The following is a 23,763-nucleotide window of genomic DNA, read 5'->3' on the forward strand; positions in this document are numbered from 1 at the left end:
AAGCATATTCAGTGAGTGGGAGCAGCCTGGAGTTAGTCAAAAGTAAAAACAGCAAAAATCTCCTTGAAATGTGAATTGTGTAAATAAGTTTCCTTTAGGATTTACAGAATAATGAAACACAAGATGGACAGATAACCCATTTCAATGGCTGTTTGGTAAATATTTTGTGCATGTATGTATTTGTAGAAAACTGCATCCAGAGTCACTTAAATACAGTCAGTAATAAAACTAAATCTTAAGAAATACTGGAACCACAGTGTACTGTAATAATGTACATCAGTTTGCAATAATTGTCCTTAGGCCACCAGTGATCCTAAACCTGCATGGGTACTGCTGTGTGGGCATAAGGGTTTGTCTTTGACTGTGATTGGAGAGGTTGTATGTTTTCCTTTGCCCTCTCTTCCAGTCCAGCAGGGGAGAAGGGGAGAGAAAGGGCTAAAAGAGTTGATGGGAGAAATTTTTACCTGAGAGAGACCAAAAACTTCTGAATTTTATTTTGGTTCACAACCAAATGCTCCCAGCATCCTACAAAGTGCATGCTAGGAAGAATGAAGTGTAAGACAAAAGATAGGCTTTGCAAATGAAAGTGAGTTGTAGTAATTTCAATTAGCATTATATGTGTCATTAAAACTGCACTTTTTAGTGATTCTATTAATGTTTAGAGTAAAGTGGGTAAGGTTTTTTCCATTTTAATATATGTTCGTGTTAAATTTTGGTGAATTTACAGTTTTCCATTTTAATGAAAATTAGAAACAAAACCCCCTGGCCCCGTTGATTTCTTTCTCCTTTTTGGTAATATGAAAATTTCCAAACAAGTTTTTTAATGAGAGTGAAATACAGTTATCTGCTGGGAAGTTTTCTTTCATGACAGGAGCAAACTATACACAAAAATGTATCTCAAATATTCTTAAAAATCCAAGTGTATTGGTTCATCGATTTTTTTGTCTCTCCTCTTGGAACAGATGAGGAACATTCATATGTTAATCTCCAAAATGATCTGGTTATATTTTATGCATTAATATAACTGGAGGTTCTTGCTAAAATTTTTCACTATAAGAAGCAAAGGGCAGAGATCAACACAAGCCGCAAAGCACACAAAGGTGTAATGACGACTGAAGGATCTCTCAGACCATCATGACATGGCAAAATTTCTTTCTATGTCATTGTCTTCTGTGTTATAAAGGGCCGATTGAGCTCAACAGAGGAGTAATACTCGCAGGTCTAGCAAAAGTGTAACTAATACAGACTCTGCTGAGGAGTTACCACGCATTACTAATGAGAGACATGCAGCCAGAAAGTTGTATGCAACATTTGCAAAGCTCCTGAAGCTGTATATATCTACCAAGCTTGATGTCTTCTTTTTTCCTTTTTGCGTTGTATTATTTCAAATAATGCATCCAACTATTTAACTTTGAAAGGATTTAAACACACTGTAGGAATACGTAGTTATAAGATGCCATCATAATCAAAGCCATCAATTTGGATAAATTTCCTATTAGCAAGTTATACTGAAATGAACATTGTGGGAAAACTCAATTTAATGATACCGTGGAGTATATTTTTGCTTCATTCACTGCTGTCCTCTTTGCAAGGTAAGAACTTTATTCCATTTCTGAAGAAATACTAACTTTAAAAATGAGTTCTCTAAATATTTTATTAATACAGCTACTTCTTTTTCTATCATTATCAAACAATATTTTTAACCCTTTTTGGAATTCAAGAAACAATAACATAGGTTAAATAACCCATTTTACATATCTCCTTTCTCTTTGACAGGTGTTGAAGCTAAAATATAGCTCTTATTTTTTAAAAAGACACATTTTCTATGTCTGAATTTTGTTACAAAATAATTGTCAAGGAACTATGTTTAAGTTTCGTTTATTCCTTGCCACTACTGTCAGATGAGTAAGCAGGTAATGAATTTCAACAAGGTATGATTTTATTTCATCAGACCGCACCTGCACTTTGTTTAAGCATTTTTGGAATGCTTAAATAAATAATTGCTCTTCTGGTTATAGAAACAATCCTATTTTTAACCAGTATATTCACTTTAGATGGGTCTTGCAGATAGTTTATTTGCAGCCATTATGAAGATTTCTAAGACAATGTGAGAAAGAGAGTAACCGGATTACAATTGAATTTTGCAAGTAATATTCAGAAAATGATTACACCTAACTGCCGAAGGAGCTTGATTCTGGATAGCTCTGAGTATCCCTTGTACTTATAATTACCTCCTGTAATTTTATCAGATTTGGTCTGAGGCTCTGAACAACTAAGAACTCTTCTCTCTTTTTGGTGGTAGTATTTACCAGAGTTTAGACCGTGGAAAATTGGGGTTGATAAGCCCTTGAAAGAATCAAGCTATCAGGAAGGAAAGCATCTGTTGCTAGGTCCCTTAGGAAGAGAAAAAAGTTTATGTAAAAGTGCTCTGGAAAACTCAGGATCATTAGCCATTTTTTAAAGAACAAATTTCAGTAGTGTTGTTTGCCAAATGCAGAGTGAGGCTGTAGAAAAACATTTAACGTAATGACTTTTTAATCTACAGGATCTTATTGCAAGCTTTCTCTTTTGAGAAGAACTTCAAGGTAAGTTTTTATTCCATATTTGTCAAGTTCTACAAATAAAACAAAAACATATAAGGCTTATCTGATATAGCGTAAGTTAGAAAGTAAAATATAGTCTTGAATTTGACATGTAAGATGTCAAGTACATGTGCATTGGATGTAAAACACACTTTCAGAATGTTTACATCTCTTTTCAAAGAATTTACACAACAGGCATGGATCCTCTATTTGAAAAATGAAGGCACTTATGAAAAATGATACTTCTATGGTCTCAAGAAAGCTTAGTGGAATAATGGAATGAAACCAGGATGAGATCATTATTTTATGTCTGGAAAAATACATTAAATGAGTATCCTTCTACAATTTTAATTGCATGATAAAATCCTAGCTGCTATTTGAAGCACAGAAAAGTAAGTGCTATACAGCCATAAAATAAACATTTTCAATACAAGTTTTCATGTAGAAGCTGAAATCCAAACAAAACCCAAACTAGGGAATGTTCCTGATCCCATTGAATTAAATGGGAACTATGCCATCAATTTTAGTAGAAGTTTCCAATTGGACATAGCTTTGGATGTCTAGTGACCTCTGCATCTAGTGAGCACACATGCATATCAAATAATATGCCATCTTGGACTGTTGATAAAACTATGTTTTATAGCCTGCTGCCCTTGTTTCTAAACTTAATTGCAAATTTAAGTCAGCTATAGCTGGCAAGCCATCTTTTGCTATTAAAAGCTCTGTCACAATATATTCAAATCACACTTGGGGGAACTTGCTGCCACACACACTGTCAAGTACCTATGAAACTGCTTTGCAATTTTGTATCCTGTCATATAAGCTTATTTTGCCTGCTTACCTCTCCCTCATAAGCCCCATGTACCTCCCTGATAAAGCATCCCACGTTTGAGAGCAGAGATTGGAGCACTATTGAATTCTGTAAAATGAGACCATGAAAAAAAAATCACCATTTTAAATGTTAAGCCAAGAAAGACCTCTTTGATAAGTGATGGTAATCAGAGAGAAACACTTCTCTCTGGGGAGCTGCTTATTCAGGCTGTTCCAGGGACCTTCGATTATACAGGTTCCTTTTTGTTTTCTTCCAGAAATGAGTTTAATGCAACTCGACAGAAAAGAGATCTCTTAACAGCAGAGGTAGGTTATACCTCCGAAAGGGGGAGGGTGGGGAAAGCCTCCCCCTTTTCTGCTCTGGGCTTTGCTGTTGTTACAATGGGGCCTTTGTAAGGAGCAAGGCTGTGGTAACAGGAGGACGGTGAGGAGGAGCTGCTGTTCCCTACCTGCTCACCTCCAGCCAAGACCCATGGCCTCACACATTCATTCGCTCTTGGCGAAACGCTCTCTGAATCACCCACCCTGATAGACCGACTGACGCACACCATGGGAAATAACACCGTGGTTCTTCTGCCTTTTGCGAAGGCGAACAGAAAGCCCTAGAAAGCTGTTAGTGTTTGATGAAAAGCACAATGGCGGCTGTAGACAAGGAGCCTGCATGTGGTGTGGTGATGGTGGCAGCTTCGGCCCAGGCCCCGGTCCCACCACTGCGGCCTGAGGTCTGTCCCTCCTCAATCCACGCTCTGTACTGCTGCCTTATGCAGCACAAAGGTGATGTTTGACTACAATTTAATAGTATAGGGGGAAACTCATTCCCCTGTGGGTAGACATCTTGGGCTACAGAGCCAGAGCAAATGTTACAGCCCTTTTTTACAGGGGCAGGCATGGAGCCCAAAGCATCTTCTCAGGGTCTTGCAGGCAGGCTGCAACAGAACCACAAATCATTTTCTCTATGTCCCTTGGAGAATTTTGTGTCTCCTCACCAAGTCAGAAGGTAGCCAGTATGAAACATAACACTGAGGTGAGTCATGCCTCTTCTCCTCACTAGGAAGACACCTTCTGAGGGAAATGGGCTCTGGGGACTGATGGTGGTCCAGAAGTGTGCTCAGTAGGACAGTGTGCTGTCACAGCAAATAAGCTCTATCTCCCCAAAACAACACAAAAGCAAAAAGCTGCTTTGCTGAGAGGCCTGGCTCAGGGTAACCAAGAGAGGATGTGGAGAGGGGTGTTTTTATGCAGGGGTGGTGGAGAACCTCTCTGGCTAATGATGGACCCTGGAACAGCTTTCTGGTGAGCTGGTGAGGTCCATTTCAGATTGGTTTTAGATGGATTGTGCTACTTGGGTGCATCAAAGTATTTCCAGTTGGAGGAGGGAAGTATTTATGTCACTGCATGAGGCATTGGTGGGACTTCACCTGAACCATTTACTGTACAGTTGTGTTTATCCTGAGATCCATTATTTTAAGCTCCAGACATGGAGAAGGACTAGCAGAAGGAGCGAAGAAAGAGTATCTTGCAAGTGAAGGCTTAAACAAGTTGCTTTGCTCTGTTGTGCTGCTGAAGGCTGGTGTTAGACATATGGGGAGCATGGAAGGGTAACTGCTTTCTGGTAATATATCAGAGAGGGATTTAAAAAAAAACACAACAAAACAGAACAACAAAACAAAGCAGGGATGAAGAGCTATTTAAGAAAAAGGGCAAAGCTTTGTAAAACAAAAAGATTTAAAAATGGCCATGAATAAATGTACAGGGGAAATATTTAACTGCCCAGCACTTCACCCTGGTAAACTTCCCAACCGTACTTGTGGGGGCAAAAACCCCAGAGTGCTTGTCATGTGGAACTTGATTAGTTCTTGGAAGGGATGATGTGACGTGACAAACTGCAACAGCAGAGTGCTGGGTCAGATCCAGGACTTCCTTACAGTCCCAAGTACCCCTGTTCCTATACAAGACAGGATGCAGATCAGGAAGATCTCCTCCCCCCCCCCCCCCCCCCCCCCATTTTGTTTTGGACGAGCTGAAATGAGTTCTGAAGGATCTCAAGGGGGATGTGAAATCCATCACAGCTGAAGTGGCCACAGTTGGATGACTGGGGAGTGGTACAGGGCATGAGTTAGGGGGAGAAACATTTGGTATTTAATGGAAGCAAAAAAGGCAAGAGTCTTGTCTGGGCCCTCAGTCTTCCTCCCAAATGTAAACACAAATCTCCCCCAGTGGAGCCTTGCTGGTTTGTTGCCTTTGGTGAAGCAGAAGACATGGAGAGGAGGCCAGCAGTGACCCCAGGGCACAGCCGTATCCTTCCCCGTCCCCCCGAAACCATGCTTCTCTTCCCCAAGTGCCAGGTGCTGCAGTCGCTGCCTTTCCTGCTAGTCTGGGCTGTCAATCACAGCACTTGAGGCCATGACCTGTGCTGGACGAGCCACAGGTGTCTCTACTGTGCTAAAATAACCCTCAAAGTCCTCTCTCAATGCTGCTGCAAGGCCCTGGGCTCATAGTGGTGCATTCATAAAGCAGAAACACACTGATTTTCCTTTTGTGTTTCTGTCAGGTTCGAGCTGCCTCTCCTCGGTCACACCTGCATGGGGCCTTGACGCGCAGCCCGCCAGGAGGTCAGTGCTGCTCGTCCCAGGAGGAGATGCCCCTGAACACGCTGCCTTCCTGTCACCTTCCCATGTTGCCAGTGGTTTTGTCCCCTAGAAAACCCCACACTAACTCATTACTTCATTTTATCCATGTTAAATAGCATACGGTTCCCACTGAAATTAGACTTTCAAAATAATGATTTATGACCAAATCTGAACAGCTAATTAAGCTAATCCTTTGATTTTTTTAAAGTTTATTTCTAGTACAATTTTCTTACTACCACTTTTTCTGTCCTTGCGAGAGGATGTAAGTATGTCTGAGAGGCATGAACTGATTATGGGAATGTACAGTTGTACCCAAGACAATGAGCACAGGGCTACTCCTAGAGGGGTTCAGGCACTGTCCAAACACCTAAAGCAGGTCCAAGTTATTTTGCAGAAATGTTTGTTGTATGCAACTGAACTTCACTATCCTTGGAAAATATGTATGCCTGGGTAGGTGCTTCCTGTTGTATTTTTCCATGTAAATGAATATGTATAATTCATAGTTCATAGCTGTAACAGCAAAAAAGTTTTCCACATTAATGCTGTTCTATAAACAGTATTTTTTGCCCTGTGCTTTCAGGGTATCTGTGCATATTTGGAAAGCAATTCTTAAATGGGAAAAATTCAAAACTAAGCATTCAAAACTAAGCTTTACTGTGAAGGTCCAGTTTTGTTACCATTTAGCGTCACTAGCAGCTTTACAGTGGCTTCCATTAGGTGTGGAAGGGCCTGTTTATTTCATTGCCTTCCTGCTTTCTGCAATGCTTTTTAAATCTCTGTAAGCAGCTTTGGAAATGTTTGTATCTAGGGTTTTAATTCCTCCCCAACAGGGAAATCAACCATCTCAAACCCTGAAATTTGAAATTTCCTTTCTCCTTCACTTTTGGGGAACTATGATTTAGACCCACCTCAGTGAATGGTTAGTAGACAGTGAAGTCTTAGCGTCCAAGCAGACCACATAACCCTTTAATGAAACTGCATTTAGAAACAATTACTAATTATAACATAAAACAAGCCATTCCCATGGAATCTTAAGTCTCTGACTCCAGTCACCTCTTAAGCAGAAATAACCTTTTAAAAGTTTTAGCATGCATGGAGGGCTATTTTTAACTGTTTTTGACTTTGTAAATTATGCATTCCAGACTGTTCATAAGCTGAATATACCCTTTGCTGTAATGCCTAGGAGGGAGGAGTTGAACATATGCATAAATTGTGCTGAATTTGGTCAATTAGAATAATCTGTGTCCTGTGTATTTCAAGACCAGGAGGACTGGGATTTGGTTTCTTTACATGGGAACTTGACCTTTTGTTTGCTGGGAGGAGGTTGACCTTTTGCTCCTTTGTTAGTGTACAAGTCTCAGACCAAAAGAGAACCTTGTCTTTTAACCAAGAAACACAAAGGATAAATTTAAGTAAACGTTAAAAACTGGAGATTGTTGTTGGTTAATTTTCTTAGCTAATACAGCTGCTAATGATTTTACAATAAAAAAATTTAATGTGAGTCTCAATTTGTTTGCCAAATACTGTATCTACTAAAAGGCTGCTGTCCTTGCTTACAGGTTCATGTTCTCAAGAGTGCCTTAATGGAGCAGGTTGCACAGAGGCAGGTGACTGTGATTGTGAGTTATTTCGGGCTCAAGGAAGCAGGTGCCAAATTGGTAAGTGTGGGGCCAAAAGAATCAAGTTTGGGGTTCAAGTGAAATTTAAGGGGAAAGTTTTTAAAACAATATTGTTAACAGCACTTTTGTGATTCCTTTGTAGTAGGGATGTCATCCACTAGAAGACACATGGATTAAAATTATATTATATGTTAGGGAAATAGCACCGTCACAAATGCCTACGTTTTAACATTTGGTCTGTGATGATTCATAGATGCCATAAGAGACAGATCACTGTCTAGTATGTCAGCGGCTGGCCAGCTTTTTTATAGTTAACTGAACAACTAAAAAGTCACTGCATTTTTCTAGCAGTGACCTACTGCAAATAAAATAATTAACTCTTTCAATGCACTGGTTTCTGGAATCTCCTTTAGCAAGAATCATCTTTCTGGATCTTCAGTGGACTTTAATCCCTTGCTTCTGCTTAGAATTAAAATGCCTCTACCAAAGCAAATCCAAAACTTGCAATGATTGCATGTGACGAAAACTGCATTCTAAAGATTAAAAAAAAAAAAAGAAAAAAGTACTGACTTTAAATAAAGTTGAAGAAGTGAGGTTATCTTTCATCCTTTTTGTACATTTTGTTTATAAGCTCTTATTTCCTTTCTAAGCATTTACTTCTGTGGACACCTTTGTCACCTGTCAATTTTTGATTACTGTGCTTGTTGTAAACTCAGTGTTTTCTCTCCAGTTCCTAACACTGGTAAGGACCGCGATGGGATTTGCAAGTCATGGGGACAGTATCACTTTGAAACATTTGATGGCATCTACTACTACTTTCCGGGAAATTGCTCCTATATTTTTGCAAAAGACTGCCGTACTCCAGAACCCCAGTACACTGTTTGGGTAAGTATGTGAGCGTACATTAGAAATAACACACTGAGTATACCTGTATTTCATAAGTAAAGTAAGTAGAGAGACAATAAATAGATCAAACTGTAGCGTTACTTACTTAAATACAAAACTATGCTGCTGGAAAATGTCTAAGCATGTGTGCAGCAACTCAAAACACTGATGAAATGATAATCAACAGAGTCAGTATATTAAAAATAGTGTTTCTTACTCCCTCTCTCCTAAAAAGGATCTCTGTTCTCTCCTCTCTGGGAAATCCTGTGTAGCAAAATTGGGTCTTAAGGCAGACCTTGGAAACTTCAATAAACTTTAGCTGTCAGATTGTAGAAAAAATTGAGTAGCTGAGTAAAGTGCAAACAGCTGTCACCTGCCTGGTAGCTGGGCACCCAATCGTACCAAGCTCCGATTTGCAGCCATTGGCATGCGAGGATGTGGAGCTACCTCCCCTGACCCATGAAAAAGTTTGTCCCCGCTGTGGATTTGTGTTCTAATTTTGGATTACCCCTGCGTCATGCAGAGAAGGTTAACAGCTCAAAAGCCTTCATCTTGACCTATGTATAGGGGGCATTCTTTTTAGTAATTTCCTCAGATTTATGGGTATCCATGGTTAATGATTTTGAGATCAGGCAGAGTTCAAACCTCTATCCTCTTTGAAGGAACGTGCCCTAATTACCAGGCTGTAGGTTACTGTGGGGAGAGAACATAAGCTCTTTATGGTATTTTTTTCAATGGTTGGGATTTGGTGCTGACTGGGCAGGGGAGAGGGAACAAGAGTGGTCCTAACTGTAATGCAACCGTGGTGGCCACAGTGATCACAGGGGCAAATGTAGATCTAGGTTCTGATTCCTGCTCTAAGAACTAGTTTTCATCTATTAACATATGATTTCTTGTCCCCCAAAATACTAGCATCTAAAGAAGATTAATCTGCCATTTCTACTCACTCAGATCATAGGCAAATGATGTTACATCTGCCTTCCATTATTTCATTTTAATTCTTTGCATGCAGCTATCATCTCTTACAAGATTTCAGAAAATGCTATAGCAAACCCCAAGATTATATTAAAAATCTAGAATCTTTATTTCAATGGATTCCAGTTGCTCTGAAAAGAGAGAAATTACCTTTCAATTGCTGGAACAAATGCCATACTTTGTTAAAAACTTAAAATGTTTATTCAGAAAAGTCACAAGTAATGCTGAAGCAATACAGTCACAACCAGCTGGGCAGTGGAGAGCTGAAAATCTTGCCAAGTGCTCACATTATGGTCTTTCTGGTTTTAATAATCCACCTCTCTAGAGCAGAAGAAAACACAAGACCTATTTTGATTTTCCTTGATTGTGTTTCTGTCTTAGGCCAGGCTTACATAGAAACCATCTGTCAATACTAGTAACATTTATTATGTCTTTAATTGTAACTTTCTTTATACATGTAAAAACCCTAATGCTTTTACTGGCTTGGTTTATTTCACTCAGAGAAGAAGTAACTGTTTTTTATTTCCAGCATTAACTGTCAGCCTAGGAAGATTAGTTAGTGTATGTGTGAGCGCTGTATGTGTTTACCAATAAATCTTTTCTACAAAAGTGATAGCTCTAGTTACTAGTTACAGCTCCCATTACTATGCTGGCAAAATGTTTCACAGTTACTCATCTATTTAGCTTCACAGCACTGTCAAGTAAATTGGTAACACGGCTCAAATCCTTCTCGCAGAAAGCTGACGCACATGGTCAGAGGAGTCATGCTCGAGCTGTCTAAACTCTGTCTACATTTTAATTTAGGTAATGGTAGTTAAGATTCACAGCATATTCCCATGCCTCCTCAGTCGTTACTAAAACCTGCATATATGCTTTTGAAGCATAGTAGTCTAGAACATCACACCAGTTTGGGTATTCCTGCTCCGCTGAGATTAGCATAGCATAGATTAGCGGGAGTTTTGCGCTTGGACTAGGTATGTCCTTCAGACTCACCTAGACTACTGTCAACGTAATTCAAAACTGTGTAGTAGTGATTAAATGGGTAAAGCATATGCACAGAAAGTTGGAGACCTGCATTCCTATCATCAGTCAGAGTTAACCTGAGGTTTTCATGTCCTGAGAGTGCACCCTGGCCAAAAAAAGCCCTGTTGTCTCTGGGGATACAGACATTCTTGCAAGGCAGGAGCCATGCTCTGCCATGGCTGATGGCTGGGAATGGAAAGGAAGCCCGACTGCAAAGGTAGCATCCTTTCTGCAAGCTATAAAAAGGAGGCATGCTGGCCTATTCCTAGTTCTGATAAAACATTATTTTTGTTTTGAGATTACTTCATTGCCATAAATCTGTAGGCTCACTGAGATAGGAGTTGCATGTTTTTCTTTTCTAGAAGTACACATCTGAGATTTGCTTAACACCCCTAGTAGTGGGCAGTCATGGAAGTCACATATTGCCAATAGTTGTGAGACACTATTTTGCAGATCTCTCTCTGGTTGAGTGATCCTTTCTGTGCTGAAACTGGGGAAGCTGATGTCAGATTTAAGGCAGCACCCTGACTCACTACCCTATCTATGTACAATGGGGACAGGCAGACTTTGGAAGAGCCTACACTTCTCCATTGATGCTGAGAAACTAATGCAAAATGGGTTTTAATAGATGTGTTTATGTTAGATGCCTGCAGTAATCTGTGGGAGCACTCCAAAATCTCAACAAATCCTGAGTGGTTCAGGAGGGCATGCTGGATCAGCTGATGCCAGTCTCAGCTGGCTCGGAGAATGCTGGCACTATGCTGAGCTTTTGTATTGCACAGTAGTCCTCTCTAGACCTCTAGAAAATGAGCAGTAGGGGTGTCTAGGTGCAAATAACAAGCTCCTACACTGGCAGTGATAAAACAGCTCACTATGGTGTCTATGAAGTTCATCTATGTAAACTACCTGAGTATTTCACACAGTGTTTAAGCCACTAACTTGTGATGCTTTGTGCTGTTAAGCACTTGCTGTGTTTCTTAGTAGTACTGAGTAGCATGAACTTATTTTTGCATATGTTTGTAAGTATGACCTTTTTACGTTTTAAATATTTCTCTCTAAAATTCTTTCAGTGATTCATGTACAGAAAAATAAATTATCATATATGACTTTACGAAAACTTGCATGAAATTGTTGAGAATAAACATTTATTCTAACTGTGTGTGTATTCTTCCCCTCTAAGGTTCATAACAGTCCTGACTGCTATGGTTCAGTATATTCTTGTCAGAGGTCAGTCAGCTTATTTTTTTCAAACCAAGAAGAAATAGTTATTTCAGGACATGAAGTAAGAAAAGAAGGAAAAAGGTAAGTGATGGTTTCAAATATTTTATTGCGGAAAGACAATGTGAAGTTTGGGAAATTAATGCTTTTGACATCAACCAGAGAAAATAATTTGCTATATATTTTTACTGATCCCTGGATATTCTATATTGGGACTGATAGAGTGCTAGTGTGAAAAGACGTAATGCTGTTCATGTAATACATGAATGAAGGTAGCATGTGCTCCTCATGAACCTTGTGTTCAACTTCTCAGCTCTGACCTCAGGATTAACCATCTAAATTTTGTATAGACAAGGTCTACACCACACTAATCTAGTTAATCTTTGGTGCATCCTGATACAATTTTGAACAAGGTAGTCTTTATTTATGCTTGGTGTGCAGCTATACTGAATTCAACACACAACCTTCTTATGAACAAGCCTGAACTAATTGAATCAAAGATCTTAAGTCTTCTTTGGCCCTTTTGGGCAAAAACTCCACATTTCTGAGGTACATCAAACCCTCAAATATACCCTTTTAAAATAAATAAATAAATGAGTACAAGGCTATCATAAGTATTTTTTTACTGTTAGATAAAGTACAGAAAATTTCAAAGACTTGTAAAGACGTGTTTTTTTGTATCACCTTAGAAGGTGATTAGATTAGATTACCTTTGATGTAATAATACTATAACATCTGAGACTGATGGCTACTGTGCCATCTGTCTTCATCCCAACAGAAGCAATTTTGGAAGATTAGGATTAAATCATACTGAAATATTTTTTTCCAATGGTCAGTGGCCGAAGGAAGAGGATGTACTTTTTTTGGTCAAAAGTATTTTCTGTACTGTAAGTTTCTCCATTGGCATACATCTAATCTGATGATCGATCTTCTGCCCAGAAGGGCTGCTGGTGTTCACCACACCAGGAACACTGTTAGTAGTGTCACAGAGCTCCTTGTGGCAACACAGCATGCTCATGAAGTCATGTGCTCTTTAAGGTGCCCCTTCTGGGCTTTGAAAAGAAGATTCTTTCAGGCTTAGAATTAGTACAACTGATAGATGTATACAGTAGAAAAGCAGTCACTTTTGATGATCAATGCAGAGAAGCAAATAGAAAAGAACATGGTAAAAATGCAACAAAGAATCATAGAATCATTAAGGTTGGAAAAGACCTCCAAGAACATCTTGGCCAACCATCCCCCTACCACCAATATCACCCACTAAATCATGTCCTTAAGCACCATGTCCAGCCTTTCCTTAAACACCCCCAGGGATGGTGACTCCACTGCCTCCCTGGGCAACCCGCTCCAATGCTTAACTACTCTTTCTGAGAAGAAATGTCTCCTCATTTCTAACATGAACCTCTCTCCTGGTGCAACTTGAGGCCATTAAGAGACTGTATACAACTGGAAAAAAGGGTGTAGTGAGTTAGAAGGTGATATTTTATGTGGTATTTTTCTATCACTAACTTCATCTCATCTGAGCTCTTTGAAGTAGGCTGTTTATTTTTGCAGATTAATGTTGCCTCAGACAGTTGGAAATGTTTTCGTTGAGAGATTGGCTGACTATATTCTGGTGAAAACTACCTTTGGTTTTTCTCTTGCTTGGGATGGAAACTCTGGTATTTATATTAAACTGACAGAAGATCATAAAGGGAAATCTTGTGGCCTCTGTGGAAATTTTAATGGCAATAAATATGATGACCTGATACTGCAAAATAGTAAGTAAATAGCTTAGAAATGCTTACCTTTTCTAAACAGCTTCGATGTTCACTTTAAAAATATCATGTAAAAAGACAGAGATCTTATTTCAGTAGAAAATAGAATATCTCTACTCTTCAATGCCATTAAAAATGTTGAGGGGGAAAAAAAACAGTTCAAGAAAGTATTTATATGTATGCTTAAGCCTTTTCTTGCTCAGCAAAGCACTCGGGGTATGTTTATCTTAGCTGATGAAAGTCCCTTCAAATTATAAATAAATAAACAAATGCTTGTGGTTTTCTCTATGTTTAAGGATGGAGGGAGAAGGAGCAAAAAGCCAAAATATTAATATTTGGAAAAAACACAATCTTGAGTCATTTGTTTACATTACCATCATAAAAATATGAGTTGAAATATGTAAATTTTTAAAGCTCTTTCCAGAAAGTTCCTCATATCTCTCTGTTGGTATGTTGTGCTATGGGTCTCTTATTACCCTGTAGAATTAGGAGTTGCCCAATGCTGTATCTGAGGAAGAGGTGATTTGCTAAGTTGATAAGAGTATTCTGTAGTCTTTGTAGTTCTATATAGGGAGTAGTCTATAGAGACTTTTGTTCTACTCACATCTAATACAAAAAAAGAGCAAGCTTGGGAATATGAGAAATCCTTTACTCAGTCTGGTAGAAATAAAGATGGGACTGTCTTGTTATTACTGTTAATTACTGAGAAAATCAAGTCCCACGTCCCTGCAGATCATTAAATCGCAAAGGTTACCTCACAGTAACTGTTTTCCCTCCGCTGTTTTGCATTATTCATTATGGTTAATGGGTTTTGACTTTCTTACTAAGGGAAGAAGCAGTCTACGTATCTTTGCATAGTCTTTAAAAATATTCCCAATATAAATTCCTCTTGTCTTCTACCATGACAGAAGTATGTTCCCTGTTTCATACATTAACTTCTGCGCACCAGGGTATAGTATTTTTAATAACTAGTTAAAAATGTTGATCTAAAATAATGGATAAAAATGGAGTTCAGGGAAGATTTACAATTCACGGAAATTCACACAATCTCTTCAAAAGTAATAATTTCAGTATCTTTAAATGTATTTTATAAAAGATTTGAAGTAGGGCAGCTGGTAGCTTTCTTCATTTGCAGTGCTATGTTTTTTTTTCTGTTGTCATTTCTTCTAGTATTTTGCATTGTCAGAAATGACAGTATTATTGTAGTGTACCATCCAGAGCACTGTGAATCACTTTAACCTTGAACCAGCTGTATGACATGGTGCCTTGACTCTGTGCAAACACAAAGCAAGAAGTTCTGCTATCTTCACAAGAATATACTGCTAATTCAAGTTGCTTCTAAGCAGCAACTTTTTTCTAAGTGTTTCCAAATGTCATTAATCACCCAGGATGATGATTTATCTCCCCCAGCTAACCTACTCCCACAGTAGTGTAAGGGAAGTTTGTACATCTAGCCTGAGTCTTACAGTCTGAATGCCCTGTATTTGTATTGCTGCAAATAAAGAAGGTGCTGAGACGTGTTATACTCCATTTCAAAGCATATTTTAAAAAAATCAGCTCCTTTTCTGTTTCCTTAATCTTCATCTTTAACGGCATCTTTGCATTGCTTTGATATATGAGACTGTATCTGAGCATAAAACTATTTAAAAGACAAATATTTTATTTTGTGGCATTTTTTTAAGACTTAGAACTGATTTTTCAAGCTATGTCAAAATGAAAATAAAACATTTTAAAATGTGTTTGCAGAACCAGAATTATGCCAACAGGTTTACTTCTTGATAAAAACAATCAAACAAACAACAACAACATAAAAAAAAGCCTTTTATGTTTGTGAAGTGTTTTCTGTGTAAAAGAGCTCTTTTGTCAGAGAGGAAGAAAAGTTTTAACTCTCCCTGCTTCTTAAGTAAATCAGATTGGTGGTTAGGATATTAGCTTTGTTTATTTGTTGAGATCCAAGTACAAACACCTGATTATTGTGTTTTGGAGTTTTCCATATTCTAGAGTGTCCAACTTTGTACTTGTCCTGGAAGAAGATTATTAAGTTTTGGATAACCCAGTCCTGTGAAAACAAAACAATACAAAACAAACTGTAGCTGATTTCTTTCCAATATCCTATCTCCTAACCATGCATTGGTATAGATCACCATAGCATAGATACTAATTACAGGAAGGTTCTTCAAAGTGGAGGCCATACACACTTTTTAGCATAGCTAAGAACATACAGAAAATGTAATATTTAGTTCTTGCTGCAAAAATATGGAAATTTGTGGTCTGTTCCTCTACTGCCAACTTTCTTGTATGTTCTTGTGTATATGTTCTTTGCCTGTTGCCATGACTTCCAATTATGCATGACATTCATTCATTCTCCCTTGCTCATGCTATAAGGAGAACTGGGCATTGTGTTTGTTTTAGGGCTTTTCTGCACTAGGGGAAAAGGAGTGAGATAATAGTGCTAACCGAGCTTTGTTAAATATGATGAAAGCTTTAAATTATTTTAAATAAATGCATTCTTTCTTAGGTATTCATTGCAGTCCTTCTTTGAATTTTTGTTACAAAATTGTCAGTAATTATGTTATTTTTTTTTTGTTGTTTCATTTAAATGTGGTATAAAATATTACCTGTAGTTAAAAAGGAAAAATAAAATTTTTCTACACTTCCACTACTCTGAACATATCTGTATCTGAAGTAATGAATATATTTTAAAACTTTCAGAAATTTCCAAGATGCCTTTTGTGCTTGTGTTGACAACCTTTTTTCTGGGTGTTCTTTTCATGCAGTAGATGAACATACAGAAGACATTGCTGAATTTGCAAATAGCTGGGCTGTGCAAACCCCAGATGATGCAGCTTGTGTACCTACTGCCTCAGATTTTTCCAGTCCTTGCTCAGCTGATGAAAAATCCACTGAGGTAAATTAATCATGTAATGATTTTTTTTTCATCTTCACTACCTAGTGACAGTACAAGAATCTAGCCATATGCACCACACTGAAAAAAAACCTCAAATTCGTTGAGGCTTTGAGAAGGTTCAGATCAGGGCTGTTGCTAGGGAATATCTGAAGATTTCTTCAGAAGTTTAGCTTAAGAGTACAAATGTTCAGATAGGATGTGCCAAGTGGTACAAGTCTGCTGACAGAGCTCTTTATTGCTGCATTACTCCTGGGTTCAGTTTCCTGAACTGAATCTTACACCTCATTATTTTAGAAATTGTGAAATATTGCAGAAGTACCATACTCAGTTCCTGGATTGGCATTAAATGCCTTTTTTTTTTTATTTGTTGTTGTTGTCATCAGTTTTCAGTCTGCCATCCCAGCTCTGTGCAGCAGCAGTATGCGGTCAAGACACTGCAGACAGAGAGGACAAATTTTAGGAAGTACAATAAACAAGACATAATAATAAAACAGGACTGTGAGATTCTCAGGTTTTAATGGGAATATAAGGGACCCTGGATTAGCTCAACAAATCTAAAAACAATTATGCTCATTCGGAAAGTATTTGCTAACTATTGTTTTGTGTTTCTCCTCAATGTGCAGGACATATTCTTCAAGTGCCAAATATTCCTACAGTTTCCTTTTTTCAGCTGTCATGAAAGCATAGATCCATATTCTTATATTTCTAGCTGTATGAATGATCTTTGCAGGTAAGAATGGAGTTCTTGTATATTTATTTTTGATGCTTGAAATGAATGCTCACTCTCTCTATTCAGACAAGAATTGAGCAGTATTGAGTGAAGTTAGTAGGAAATGAGTTCAAAGCGAAAGAGATGGGGTTTCGCTCAGTGGGTGATTTACTGTGGAACCAGAGGACACACAGCCTTTGTCCCTGCCAAGGAATAATTTGATTGCTAAAGGTTTACATAGATTCAAGGAAAGACTAGACAAATGCTTGGGAAAGAAATCTATGGAGAATCACTAATGACAGAAGAGAGAGTTGCTAACCACACACACACAATATACCTATATCTGAAAGTCTTGAGTCAAAAATACGCAGAGATTGGGAAAATCTACAGGGGGAAATGTCAATGATACTGGAAGAGTAAGTCCATTTGTCTGACACAGTTGTACTATTTTTCTGATAAAAATATAGCAGAGTAACCTTTCAACTACTAAGTCATTTAACTCAGTAGACTTTTTCAAAATTGCTTTGTTTGTGTAAATTCAGAGATGTTAAAAGTTCAGCTGTCACTGGCTTTGGTGGGAATTACATATCCTCAGTTGCTTGTGTTATACGCAACCTGGTATTTTTCCCTTAGCTCCAGCCTCCTGTTTAGTTAATGTCAGTCATTCAAGCTAAACAGGTTCTCCGGAGTGTAACTGAACAAAACTGAGCAATGTATAACTTCCTTTTTAGAAAAGGTTTTATAACTAAGAAGTAATAGCAGGAATTATACCAGATACTATGGTGGCCTTCTCAGAGTATCATCAATTTAATCAAAAGTATACAGAAAAATTCACAAGACTAAGAATCATTTAGAAGCATCCATTACAACTTGTTAGTTCATTTTCAATGAATTTTTGATTTTCTGTTTTGCTACCAAGTCAGAATGGAAGAATATGGGTTTGTAAGCAAATCTCCAAAGTGTGCTTCCTGAAGTTGATGATCTGTACATTGATTTTGCTAAGAGAAGGGCTGAGCTGCCTCTTCATAACTCAGGAGTTTATTGTGCCTCTTCCTTAGCAAAAGAAGAATAATGAAAAGGAAATTTTCAAATGTGATATTGAATCAGTGTCATGATGTTAAGGAGCAAAGGAAGAACAATGAAAATCAAATTTTCAAATGTGGCATTGAATCAGTGTCATGATGTTATGGAGGATTTGATTTTTGTCAAATTGCATGTGTGTGTTGATATGAATTGTGTGAATGTTAAAAACCTTGAAGAAAGTTTCTGTGTCTGAGAACCTCATTAATTTAGGCTTATTTTGTTTATAAAAGAGACCTCTCTTCTTGTGTCTTAGTGTAAGTTTACAATGTTTCTTGTGGGGCCACTGTATATGCCAAGTATTCTTTCTATTAAGACCCATTTAATTGGATTAGATAAGGAGAATTGGGAGAGATTCTGATCACTGTCCTGAAGAATATAGTGCTGTTTGATTTGGTAACAGATGTGATGAAAGCAGAATACAAACACTATTTACTATATTCTCAAGAACATTAATTTTGGAAGCTTGATCTTTTGTGCTGAAAGACAAACTCAGCTAATCTGTCCTGGTCATGCTTTACTAGAAATGTCTTGCTGTGACTAGTTCATTTTGTCATCAGGTCCTTCACAGTGAGTGACAGGAGTTGTTGAACTTTCACAGTAAAAAAAATGGTAGTGTCTTGCCTTATGTGATTTGAATCTGAATAAAATTTGAGGTTACCTAAATATTGGTGAATGTCTCTTTACTTGATCCTGGCAAAAGTGCACTGTCCGGCTTCTTCTGCACAGACTAAGGCAGAGATAATGACTTTGTTCAAGGTTGCACTGTAACTCCTTGAAATCGTCTACAATGTCTGGTGGATTATGCTTCTGGTGCCAAGCACTTCAGCACAAGGTCAGGAGTCTACCAACAGGGTTCTCCTCACCTAAGCTCAAGGACTGACTATAAATCAGAAACTTGAACTTGTTACTTGGCCCAGAATGTCTCTTATCAGTGTAGGTCAGAGTTTCCACGTCATGCAGGAAGGAGAGAGCCCAAGACATAGATCTTGACATCTTCATGACAAGGTCATGCTTCTCTTTCACCATAAGCATATTTTTTTTCTTATTTTGTAATAAATTACTGGTTTTGTTCATTGTGGTAATATTAACATGAAAAAAGTTTTTGTGAGATCAACTGATAAAAACACAGCAGTGTATTCAGTATAGCTCATCCCTTTTCACAGCATTTTCGCTAAGTATGCCTCTATAGCTGAGCGGCCTCAGCTGACTGAACTATCCTGAGCAGTGTTTGGTGGCAGAAATTTGTAGATGGGATTTGAGTTTGGTGATTGCTCTCTTGTTTTATTATTTCAGAGTGGACGATGATGAAACATACTGCAGAGCCGTGACAGAGTACGCTCGAGCATGCTCTCATGCTGGGTCCCCTGTGCGAGATTGGAGGGATGATTTTCCTGCCTGTAGTAAGACTCTTTAATAAAGCATATCGTGTGACCTTTGAAATACCTCACATAGCCATCTCAAATAATTCCATTTTGACAACATTTGTTACTATAGGACTCAAACCTGACACCCAAGTAGATCATCCAGCTTCACTGTTGCTGGTGAAAAATGAGGTAAATGATATGCTAGAGGAATATTTTAATTCCATTGTGATCTGATGCAGATCCATTTAAAATTCATGTTTGTGCAGATTGCTTGAAACTTCATGTATGCTGATCATATTCTAGGAGGAAGAAAAAACATCTGTTGAGATCTGATGTTGCCCTTCTTCCCAGCTGACCTTTCAGCCTCTACTGGCTCTATAACAGAATGAATACAGTGAATCCAGCTCCTTCTAGTCATCACCACCACCCATGAAATGCAGTTCAGTCTCATCCACAGGACTGTCAACTAGTTGAGATATGAGCACACGTTCCCCTGTCACAGAAATTATAACTTCTAGTGGAGAAGTGATGTAAGAATTTGATAAATAGATTTAAATACTATGACATTGTCATAGTATACTATGAAATACTAGAATACATAGAAATACTATGATGAGAGATTCGTCACAGTTCATCTGTTACAGTTTCTCCAAACAATCCATTGTACCTGATCTGAATAATTACCTATACCAGAAGTGTTGCACTACTGTTTATTCAGATAAATAGGAGTTCTCCAGTACGGAAAGAGAAATTACACTAATGTGCAATGTAATAATGTTCTTTTTTTTTTTCCTAGCTGAGACGTGTGAAGACAGCTTTGTACACCGTGATTGTATCAGTTGTTGTCCACCAACCTGCACCTTTGAAAAAGATTGTCTTGGCAGCAACTTGCACTGTTTAGATGGCTGTTACTGTCCAGATGGTAAGTACCATTAATTTTATGTGAAAAATATGTTTAAAGATACCATGCAGCATAATAATATAGTTGTCTAAATAGACTATGCTTAAAGTTAAAAGCCAGAAAATATGAATATTGTAATTTCTGCTTTAGCTGTTGTTACTCTCACTGTAATTCTGCCTTTTACTGTGTTCTAAACATTTATCTAGTCACTGTGGTTTAGGATGAAATATCAGTTAAAACCTGGAGCCATAACTAATGCTCTCTACAATGAGGGATAGCATAAATTTAATCCACTTTATTTGAATGATTCCTAAACCTACTGAGGTTTTCTTTAAACAGAATGTATCTTACACTCTGTACAAGAAATCTTCCTTTGTTCTGTACTAAACAAAAAGTAGGGACTGGACTATGAACAGTCCTATTCTGGGAGGATTAAAGATTATAAGATCTCAGAATCTTTGTATTTTTGACTCTGTACAGTTTTACACACTTCAGGCAGATATTTTTCATAGAGCAACCATTCAGAGTGAAAACTGCTTTGAGAGAGCTATACCATTGATTGCTCTGAGCCATCTGCATTCACTAGGTAACTCTTCATGTTGATCCCTGGCTAAGACTGATGAGCTCACCTTCTTGCATATTTGAATATTTGAGTCAGATGGGGGAACAGCAGTGATCTGGAGTCCACTAACTTGTTTTTGATCTCAATTATAAACTTCCATCCCAATAGGTCTCATTATGGAAAATGGAACTTGTATCTCCGTGTCAAATTGTCCTTGTACTTATCATGGAACTGCCTTCCCTGTAGGCTCAAAAATTGAACAAGAATGTAGTAATTGGTATGTGAAAGCCTCATGTTTGTGGTTCCTCTGTCTGTGACTGTAGCCTGTAGTTAGTTTTACATGATAGTCACACTTGTGTGACATGTTTAACATGATAGTCACACTTAAAATTTAAATAGTTAGTGTTTGTGCTTTACAGTCTGAGCTCTGTGTATTACCAAAATACACAGACTATTCTATGGAAACAGTGAATTCAAGACCTGTTAACTACCTCAAAGCTGCTCTTTTTGCTAAATATCAAAACAGTGAATTTCTGTATTTTGTGATTTTTCTTTTTAGTATTTGCACTGGTGGCATTTGGAACTGTACCGATCATGATTGCCCAGGTATATACTTAAAGATTCCTTTCTCTCCTCAGTGAACATAGGAGACAAACTTTTCAAAAGACAACAGATTCAAATACAGTCTAAGGGTTTGGGATGCGATTTTAAGAAAGATTTAGCAGACACATGCCCAGCAGCACTGGGCAAGCTGAGGCAAAGCTGTTAACTGCCTGACAGTACTCACCGTGCTTTTTCCCATTTGGTTCCATAACTCAGTGTGTTACATTCACCTTTTCTCTTCTATCTCTTACTTGCACTCTTAAGTGCTTGGGGACAGGCACCTTATTCCACAGACAGGCACCACACTATCTGTACAGTGGGCCATGTTTAAGGATGTTCTCACTTCTAGATGCAGCTGTAGTGCAGAGAACAAGAAGAGCATTATTCTGATGCTCAGAATGCTATCTTGTCTCCCTTGTAACAGCAGTTCATGTCTCGATCATCATCTTTAAAGACTGCATGCCTCTGTAATGAGTTACTCAGACAAACATGAATTAGTCAAGTAGTGAAACTCCCTTGTCAGTTCTGTACTTTACACAAGATTATGCTATGAAACTTCTGAAAGATATATTATTATTTTTTTTTACAAATTAAGGAAACCCTTTTGAATGAGGTAGTAAAAAAGGCTTAGCTGGTGCTAGAAAAAAAAAAAAAAGCTTTACAGGGTGGATCTGTAGAGTAAAAAAGCTGACACTTAGAACCACTCCATAAAAATTTTTTTTTTTTTTTTTGTATTTGTTGTGTGTGCCTGCAAGGGATTGGTTATGATTAGTCTTATCCTAGGGACTGAATGCTTATTAACATTGGGAGAGGGTTAGATGTGCTCGGCTGTGGCCCCATGAACTGAACCAAGGTTGGTGTGTATGTGCTGGGGACTTGCTTCAACAGTGCACTCCTGATCTGAACTGAAGCATGAATATAGATGCACCCTGAGGACAGAGAGTGTCCTCTGCTCACCTGGAATTCAGGACAGCCCCCATATTCAGACACGGCATCTCCATGCCTGCAGTAACAGGCTCCCTCTGAGGGAGGAGAAAGAAGCTTGTTCTCTCCTTTACATTCAATCATGCCAAAAGATGAAGAAGATTCCAGGAAACTTCAGAGTTGTAACAAAGAAAAAGCTGTTTTTTAATTATCTCTTTTCATGTATTCTAGACAATCTGTGACTCATATCTCACTCTAGTTAGAACCAAAGCTGCGAATGGGTACGTGCAACATACCTAAAATAGAAATAAGTGTCTATAACATATTTCACTTCCAAATGCTGTAACAGCTATAAAGATTAGAGCTAGACTGGATTATGTGCCAAAAAATAAGGGGAGAGTTTTTTTTTTTTTTTTTAAATTACATTATATTTCTCATTTACAGAATGATAATAACTTCTTATGTCAGTGAACGTTCTTATTTATTCTTTTTCTCTCAAGCCGAATGCTCCATCACAGGTAACTCTCATTTCACAACATTTGATGGACGTCATTTTACCTTTCTTGGGATTTGCCAGTACATTTTGGTAAAAGGCACTGGGAAAAACAAATTCACAATCACTTTACAGAAAGCACCTTGTGGACAGGTAAGTCACACTGTTATTGAACTTCCATAACAAACATGTGGTTATATATTTCATATGTATTTACTTTTGTAAAGGTGCTACTGTAAGCTAGCAGATTATGGTAACAGAAAAATATCATAATTTGAAACCTTTTCACAGCTTTTTTTAAGTTGTCAAACTGCTACATGTTTTACTGTCCTTTGTAAAAGCAATGACAACTTTTGAAGGATTAAGTCTAAAGAGTTACTAATTTATGCACATTAAATAAATATATGTTTCTATGTTTACAGTACAAACAGCTGCATGAAGCCTTAGAACAGCTTTTGCTGACTGTATGGAGCATGCTTAATACACTGACAATTAGGCAAGAGATTTTTTTTATAGCTTTAGATACATATTTTTTATGTTACAGCATATTTACATTGTTGGAACCATTCCTTTTAGAAAATTGTTGAAAAGACTAAGCACCATACATATTTATTTGAAAGCATTTTGGCAGATATTCAATGACAGGTCTTATGAATAGATGTGCTTATAAAAAGTACTTATTTGTGAGACTTGATT

The 23,763-nt window shown here is 37.8% G+C and overlaps 1 protein-coding gene across 10 annotated transcripts in view; it reads left to right on the plus strand.

Annotated features, from left to right (window-relative positions):
* The first annotated feature begins 1,147 nt into the window (after positions 1–1,147).
* The window catches only part of OTOGL (otogelin like), a 100,295-nt gene continuing 77,679 nt past the window's right edge, over positions 1,148–23,763 (plus strand). For 3 of the 10 annotated variants that reach the window (XR_014578110.1, XR_014578111.1, XR_014578112.1), the window contains exons 1-15: positions 1,150–1,592; positions 2,546–2,585; positions 3,671–3,719; positions 5,965–6,025; positions 7,603–7,701; positions 8,393–8,547; positions 11,726–11,847; positions 13,318–13,523; positions 16,298–16,428; positions 17,052–17,158; positions 19,514–19,620; positions 20,381–20,506; positions 21,216–21,324; positions 21,607–21,653; positions 23,075–23,220. Coding sequence is in view for 7 of the 10 variants with exons in the window: in XM_083820197.1 (XP_083676323.1) it covers positions 1,514–1,592; positions 2,546–2,585; positions 3,671–3,719; positions 5,965–6,025; positions 7,603–7,701; positions 8,393–8,547; positions 11,726–11,847; positions 13,318–13,523; positions 16,298–16,428; positions 17,052–17,158; positions 19,514–19,620; positions 20,381–20,506; positions 21,216–21,324; positions 21,607–21,653; positions 23,075–23,220 (1,584 nt within the window). In the remaining 3 variants the exon portion in view is untranslated. Of the gene's footprint in view, positions 1,593–2,545; positions 2,586–3,670; positions 3,720–5,964; positions 6,026–7,602; positions 7,702–8,392; positions 8,548–11,725; positions 11,848–13,317; positions 13,524–16,297; positions 16,429–17,051; positions 17,159–19,513; positions 19,621–20,380; positions 20,507–21,215; positions 21,325–21,606; positions 21,654–23,074; positions 23,221–23,763 lie in introns of all 10 variants that reach the window. The other 7 variants (XM_083820194.1, XM_083820193.1, XM_083820195.1 and 4 more) reach the window with 5 other exon arrangements.

Source organism: Anser anser, assembly GCF_964211835.1.
Source record: "Anser anser genome assembly, chromosome: 1".
Classification (NCBI taxonomy): domain Eukaryota; kingdom Metazoa; phylum Chordata; class Aves; order Anseriformes; family Anatidae; genus Anser; species Anser anser.